The following is a 7618-nucleotide window of genomic DNA, read 5'->3' on the forward strand; positions in this document are numbered from 1 at the left end:
AGGGACCGAGGGCTCCCCATGAGGGCACGTGGGCCGGGCGGTCTGCAGGCCCGGCTGAGAGCGCGCCATGGGGCAGGCGGGCTGCAAGGGGCTCTGCCTGTCGCTGTTCGACTACAAGACCGAGAAGTATGTCATCGCCAAGAACAAGAAGGTGGGCCTGCTGTACCGGCTGCTGCAGGCCTCCATCCTGGCGTACCTGGTCGTGTGAGTTCTCCGCGGACTTTCGGGAAGGCGGGGGAGGGGCAGGGCGGGTGCCAGCAGCAGCGTCCTTCTCCAGGGTCCTGGAATTCCCGGGCGTGCACGTGGTTTCCCCAGTAGCTGGGGGTCTGTGACCCTGCTTGGGGTGGGGGTCCTCTCTGGGTCCTTGGGTGTAGGAGTCGGGTGTAGACAGGGGGCTCTCCACTCCCCCACTGGCGCCAGAGGTGATGAGAGGTGGGCAGGGGCCTTCTGGGTTCCTTGATTTATCAGGTTTTCCACGCAGCTGCTTCTCCCAGAGTCGGGTCCCCACGTTTTAGGGCCATGGGAAGGGGGCAGGGATGCCAGGGGGCTGGGTGGCAGCTGTCGCCCCAGGAGCCTCCCTGGGCCTTGGCCCGGCAGCTGACCCAGGCGCTGGAAGGTTATTTATAATCACAGGGTGTCACTGCCTACTCAGGGCTGGAGCAACTCATCAGCTCGGCATGTTCCTGAGCTCCCTTCCGGTCAAGTTGCCCCACCCGCGCCAGCCTCACTGGTGTCCAGCTGGGGGTCCTGTCCAGAGGCCTCTGTCTGTGGACCCAGCTCGGCCGTCCCCTTCCCCCATCCTCATGCCACCTGACAGGAGCTGGTGCCACAGAGCCAAAGGGGCAACTTGTGGAGGCTGCTCTGCCAGGTGCCTTCAGAGCCCTGCCCCCGGTGGGGGTGGGGAGTGAGCAGGTGGAGGGGGGCAGCAGCGCGCGACCATGGGGATGCACCTCGTCCCATTCATTCAGTAAGTGCTGTGTGGAGTCCCTCCTGTTTCCTCCCGGGAGGGCAGCCCTGATGCCTGGCTCTTCCCTTGGAGATCCAGCAGTCGCATTCCCTGAGCTGCATTCCCAGGCCCCTGGGCGCCTCCCACCTGAGCAGCCTCCTAGGCGCTGTGCTGTTCCTCAGCCAGGCCTACCTGTCCTCTTCCACTGCCTTAGCATCCACTCACCCGGCAGATCTGGGCTCTCCGGTAACTCCCTCTCCCTTCCTCCCTCCTGTTCCCGCAGTGTAATTATTAGGCTTATTTGGGAGATCATTTGCCCAAAGTCGCTGTCAGTCCGGGAATGCCCTGAGGGTAGGGCCCAGCAGCACTTAACTGCTTAGGGAGTAGATGTGAAATGAACGTGTGAATGAATAAATATGGAGTTGCTTTGGCTTAAACAACAGAAACTTAATTCTCGCAGTCCTGGGTGTGGAAATCTGAGATGAGGGTGGTAGCACTGTCTGGGGTCTCAGGGGGCTCTCTCCTTGGCTTGCAGATGGCCACCCTCTCACTGTGTCCTCCTGGCAGGGAAAGCAGGAATTATTTAACTACGTACAAGTATGAAAATTAGGAAATTGGCGGCCGGGCGCTGTGGCTCATGCCTGGAATTCCAGCCCTTTGGGAGGCTGAGGCGTGTGGATCACCTGAGGTCAGGACTTTGAGACCAGCCTGGCCAACATGGAGAAACCTGTCTCTACTAGAAATACAAAAAATTAGTCGGGCATGGGAGTGGCGCCTGTAATCCCAGCTACTCGGGAGGCTGACGCAGGAGAGCCTGTCTCTATGGATTTACCTATTCTGGATATTTCGTATAAATGAAATTGTGTAGTATGTGGCCTTTTTTTTTTTTTTCCTTGCTTCTTTCACTTAGTGTGATGTTTTCAAAGCTCACCCATGTTGTGGCATCTATCAGCTCTCCATTCCTCTTTGTGGCTGAATACTATCCCGCTGTGTGGGGCTGCCACATTGTGGTCATGCGTTCATTAGTTGATGCACATTTGGGTGGTTTTCACACCGCTGGGTGTGGTGGCTTATCCCTGTAACCCCAACCCTTTGAGAGACTGTGGTGGGTGGATCACTTGAGGTCAGGAGTTCAAGACTAGCCTGACCAACATGGTAAAACCCCGTCTCTACTAAAAATTCAAAAATTAGCTGGATGTGGTAGCAAGCGCCTGTAATCTCAGCTACTTATGCCAGTGCACTACAGCCTGGGTGGCAGAGCGAGATGCTGTCTTAAAAAAAAAAAAAAAAGCATGCTTCTAAGAACATTCATGTACAAGTTTTTTGTGTGGACATGTTTTTAATTTTTAAATTATTATTATTAGTAGTATTATTTTGAGATGGAATTTTGCTCTTGTTGCTCAGGCTGGAGTGCAATGGCGTGATCTCGGCTCACTGTAACCTCCGCCTCCCGGGTTCAAGAGATTCTCTTGCCTCAGCTTCCGGATTAACTGGGATTACAGGCATGCGCCACCATGCCTGGCTAAGTTTTGTATTTTTTTAGTAGACACGGAGTTTCACCATGTTGGTCAGGCTGGTCTCGAACTCCTGACCTCAGGTGATCCACCCGCCTAAGCCTCCCAAAGTGCTGGGATGACAGGCGTGAGCCACCGCGCCGGCCCGTGTTCTCAATCTCTTGGGAATTTTCTGGCTCATGTGGTAACTCGATCCTTAACCTTTTGAGGAACTGCTAAACTGTTTTCTACGACAGCTACCTCATTTTACATCCCTATCGGTGATGTATGGGGGTTCTAATTTCTTCACAACCTCATCAACACCTGTTATCTGTAGGGTTTTTTAAAAATTACAGCCATCCTAGTGGAAGTGAAGTGGTGTTTTATTGTGATTCTGATCTGCATTTCCCTAATGACCAATGGTGTTCAGCATCTTTTCATATGCTTAATTGGGCATTTGTGTATCTTTTTTTTTTTTTTTTTTGAGAAATGTCTATTCAAATCCTTTGCTCATTTTTCAGTTGGATTGTTTGCCTTTTTATTGTGAAATTATAAGAGTTTTAAAGTATCTTCTGGATACTAAGCCCTTACCAGATGCGTTGTTTCAGAAGTTTTCTCTGCTACTCTGCGGGCTGTCTTCTCACTTTCTTGAGTGTGTTTTTTGATGCATGAAAGTTTTAAATTTTTATGAAGTCCAACTTACCTACTTTTTCTTTTATTGCTTGTGTTTTTGGTGTCAAAAAGTATGGGATTTGTACTCTTATTTCATTATTGTGTTGTTTTTGAGGCTGGGTCTCACTCTGTCACCCGGGCTGGAGTGCAGTGGCACAATCACGGCTCACTGCAGCCTTGACCTCCCAGGCTCAAGGGATCCTTCCGCCTCAGCCTCCCGAGTAGCTGGGACAACAGGCTGGTGCCACCATGCCTAGATTACTTTTTTATTTTTCATAGAGATGGGGTCTTACTATGTTGCCCAGACTGGTCTCAAACTCCTGGGCTCAAGCGATCCTCCTTCCTTGGTCTCCCAAAGTGCTGGGAGTACAGGTGCGAGCCACTGTGCCTGGCTTGTACTCTTATTTTGTAGAGTGCCCCTCAGTCTGGGTTTGTTTGAGGTCTCATCGTGATTGGTTTCAGGTTAGGCACCGTTTCATCTAACCATCATCACAACCCCAGAGGGAGGCACTGTTGTCCCATGTTATGTATTGGAAACTGGCTTGCCTGGGGTCACCAAACCGGTATGTGGTTGAGCTGGTTTCAGCCCAGGCTTGTGCACTTGGGGCCTCTGAGTGGACTGTGGTCTTTGCCTCTTTAGAGCCCCCATCTCTGGGGTTGCTTGTCGCCTCTGCTGCTCGCAGGACTGGGTTTTAGTCAGCAGTGGGAGCTGGTCCCTGCCCAGGAGCTGGTGGGACAGGTGGAGCTCTGAGCCGGCCCCACCTCATGTAAGAGTTGCTGTGACTCGTACCCGACCCCAGGCCTGGGAGAGCTCCCTGAAGGCAGCAGCGTGGCTGATGCCTACGTACCGGCCCCTTCCCACAGATGGGTGTTCCTGGTAAAGAAGGGTTACCAAGACATCGACACCTCCCTGCAGAGTGCTGTCATCACCAAAGTCAAGGGCGTGGCCTTCACCAACACCTCCGATCTCGGGGAGCGGATCTGGGATGTCGCTGACTACGTCATTCCGGCCCAGGTCTGAGTCCCCACCTAGCACTGTGGCAAGGGCTGGCAGGGCCTGCCTGGTTTGGGCGGGTCACACCGCAAGCTTCTTGGATACCCAGGGACCCCCAGGGACCCCCACCCATCATCTCCCTTGGCCCAAGACAGCTTCCGGGGCTTGCAGAGAGCGACCCTGTCCAGACCCTACCTCCCAAGCCAGGCCCCTCTTTGACTGTGCCGCGGGCGACTGCTCTATTCTATCTGAGTCTGTTGAGAACAAATGGGATCCAGAGAACTTTCAGGTCCCTGTGAGTCAGGTGGGCTGGCACGGAGAACCCCCCTTCTAAGTCACTGCCTCTGGGAATAGCTCTCCAGCCTGTTCACAGTTAGCCAGGGCCAGGGCAGCCTGAGCCCTGGCCCCACTTCTCCCGGATCCCGGGGCAGTGGGGGTTTATGAGTCTGCAGGAGATATATCAATAGGCATCTACTTGGGGACTGTGGGTTCCATGAACAGGTGAGCAGAGTCCACCAATTTTGTGACCCCATTATCCCCAGTACCCAGGCAGAGGGGCCACCCTCTCTTCCAGGTAGTGCTGGGAAGGTGGGGGTGGTCCTTAAGAGGGCAGGAGGAGGTTCCTTAGCGCCTCTCTGGTTCCTTAGGGAGAGAACGTCTTTTTTGTGGTCACCAACCTGATTGTGACCTCCAACCAGCGGCAGAACGTCTGTGCTGAGGTTTGATGTGGCGAGGGGCCCGGGCGTGGGGGTGGGAGAGCCACCGACCGTGGTTGGGGTCTACTGTCTTCTGAAGCAAGGGTGTCTGTCCACTCCGAGGGTCTCAGGAGGCTGTGTGCACCCGTGTGTGGTTCCTGAATTGTGTGGGGAAGAAGCAGGTTCTCAAAGTGTGTGTGGCCCGGGTCAGAGACGAACCCCCTATTCTAACTCCCAGAGTGGGACTCGGATCTGAGCTGGGGGGAACCCCCCCCCATCCAGGTGCTCCTTCTTTCCCGGCAGAATGAAGGCATTCCTGATGGCACGTGCTCCAGGGACAGCGACTGCCACCCTGGGGAGGCGGTTACAGCTGGAAATGGTGAGGGCCTGGAGCGGCCAGGGGCTGAAGGAGGACTTGGAGTGGGAGGCTCCTGGCATTGATCCTGTCCCACCCCTGCAGGAGTGAAGACTGGCCGCTGCCTGCTGAAAGAGAACTCGGCCAGAGGCACCTGTGAGATCTTTGCCTGGTGCCCGGTGGAGACAAGCTCCAGGCCGGTGTGAGTGGCTGCAGCCTCAGGCCCTTGAGGGGTTTCCCGGCCCCGCACCACTGGGTTCCAGCCTGAGGGTGGAGTCCTGTCCACTCTGGGAGCCTCATGCTGAGGGAGAAGTCAGGCTGTCCCAACAAGGCCCGACGACCTCCCCAGCACGAGCAAATTAACTGTTCTTGGCAGAGGCTCCAGGGGACCCAAGGAACAGGCCTCACACTGGCCCAGGCCTGGGGAAGGGGCACGGGCGTGGGGCCTCCTGGACAGGCTGTTCTGGGTTGGTTTTCAGGGAGCCAGTCCTGAAGGAGGCCGAAGACTTCACCATTTTCATAAAGAACCACATCCGTTTTCCCAAATTCAACTTCTCCAAGTATGTGGGCTTGGCTGCTGGGGGCCAGGGGTGGGCCTTGGTCCATGAGGGGCCTAGGCTGGCCCTCCTTGGGTCTGTGCCTGGGGTGTATGTGTGTGTGTGCATGTGTGTGTGTGTGCCTGTGTGTGTGCGCGCGTGTGTGTGTGTGCACGTGTGTGTGTGTGCACGTGTGTGTGTGTGTGATGTCTGCATGTGAATAAACGGTGGGTGATACTGGGGCACCCCTTCCCCCCGCTGTTAAGTAGCGTGCTGCTGCAGGGAGTTGTCAGGACTCAGGTTGGTGAGGGACGGAGTGACTCCTGGCCAGGCCCGGGAACATCAAGTCTTACCTCATTTCTCGGCTGCCCGTGGCCTCCACCCAGGAGCAATGTGATGGACGTCAAGGACAGATCTTTCCTGAAATCCTGCCACTTTGGCCCCAAGAACCACTACTGCCCTATCTTCCGACTGGGCTCCGTGATCCGCTGGGCTGGGAGTGACTTCCAGGATATAGCCCTGGAGGTGGGTGGGGTGCACGAAGGGAGCCCTCCCTGAGGGCCTGGGGGTGCTGGGACTGGCGCTGCGTGGAGGAGGGTGTGGATGTATGGACGGGACTCGAGGATAGCTCTGCAAAGTCACCTGCCCCCAGGGACTCATTGTTTTCAGAATTGGCTGCGGCACACAGGCAGGCTGTCGCAGCACTCAGACCACGGGCACTCCGTGAGAGCCAGACCTGGCACCTGCTGGGCAGTTCTGAGTCCTTTTGGGGCACCAGCTGAAGGTGAGGCAGAGGGAGCCCCTTTGGCACACCCTGGCTGGAGTGTGAGGTGCCTGTCCAGAGGAGATGCCCACCCTGGGTGGCTCCCTTCTCCCTGAAGAATGAGGGAGGCAGCCCTGGGGCTGGGGCGATGCAGTATGCTCAGCCACTCCACGGGGGGATTCAGCCTCCCGAAGGGTGGTCTCGAGGGGCTGACCTCGTGCCTGAGCACCTCCTCCTGTTGTCCAGTGCCGGTGAAGGGCTGACCTGCGATGCTCTGTGTGCTGACCCTCGTCTCTCTTTTACTAAGGGTGGTGTGATAGGAATTAATATTGAATGGAACTGTGATCTCGACAAGGCTGCCTCTGAGTGCCACCCTCACTATTCTTTTAGCCGTCTGGACAATAAGCTTTCAAAGTCTGCCTCCTCCGGGTACAACTTCAGGTAACCGCTGCCTGTGCCCCCTTGTGACCTGGCCATGATCAGTGGCACTTCTCTGGGTGCCAGCACCCTGAGACCCCTTCCTGGGGTGGGCGTCAGAGCGGGAGGTGCAGGGACAGATGGCCGAGGAGAGGTGTGGACCCCAGCAGAGCGGCCAGCGACCAAAGCTGGGGATGCCTCTGGGAGAGGAGAGCACCCCTTTGCCTGTTCTCTCGGTGAAGCCACGTCTTTCTGCCTCTGCTGCATCTGTTCCATCCGCGCCTTGGCGACCCAGGGGTTGCTCAGAGTGGGCGGGGGAGCCCTTGCTCCTCAGGGAATGTCTGGCAGGGATTTCCAAGAGTTGGATGTGTCTTTGTTTTTGGCTCGGTGAGGGGGTCTGCAAGCCGCTCCTGGGGCAGCTCAGAGTCAGGGTCCCGGGAGTCCTTCTAAGTCCCCAGAGCAGCCACATCGGTGCTGCCAAAAGAGGGAAGGCCAGGCAGGCTGAGGCCTCCCCGGGCTCCTGCCTCCCTCAGATTTGCCAGATATTACCGAGACGCGGCCGGGGTGGAGTTCCGCACCCTGATGAAAGCCTACGGGATCCGCTTCGACGTGATGGTGAACGGCAAGGTGTGTGTGCCTTCTCCTGTTCCGAGGCTGGGGGATGGGGGACGTTGGGAGAGTCCCTGGGTGCCCCGCTGTGCGTTCTCCTGTTCTGAGGCTGGGTGGTGGGGGGCGGGGGATGTTGGG

The 7618-nt window shown here is 56.5% G+C and overlaps 1 protein-coding gene across 1 annotated transcript in view; it reads left to right on the forward strand.

The window, feature by feature from the left end:
* Window positions 1–7618, forward strand: part of P2RX5 (purinergic receptor P2X, ligand gated ion channel, 5) — a 19857-nt gene continuing 12239 nt past the window's right edge. Inside the window, exons 1-9 of the mRNA XM_011947509.1 lie at window positions 1–204; window positions 3976–4126; window positions 4753–4824; window positions 5104–5179; window positions 5261–5357; window positions 5635–5715; window positions 6078–6216; window positions 6762–6895; window positions 7405–7498. Coding sequence (XP_011802899.1) covers window positions 68–204; window positions 3976–4126; window positions 4753–4824; window positions 5104–5179; window positions 5261–5357; window positions 5635–5715; window positions 6078–6216; window positions 6762–6895; window positions 7405–7498 — 981 coding nt within the window. The 5' untranslated portion in view covers window positions 1–67. The remainder of the gene's footprint in view (window positions 205–3975; window positions 4127–4752; window positions 4825–5103; window positions 5180–5260; window positions 5358–5634; window positions 5716–6077; window positions 6217–6761; window positions 6896–7404; window positions 7499–7618) is intronic.

The sequence above is a fragment of the Colobus angolensis genome, unplaced genomic scaffold (assembly GCF_000951035.1).
Source record: "Colobus angolensis palliatus isolate OR3802 unplaced genomic scaffold, Cang.pa_1.0 Scaffold267, whole genome shotgun sequence".
In the NCBI taxonomy this organism is placed as follows: domain Eukaryota; kingdom Metazoa; phylum Chordata; class Mammalia; order Primates; family Cercopithecidae; genus Colobus; species Colobus angolensis.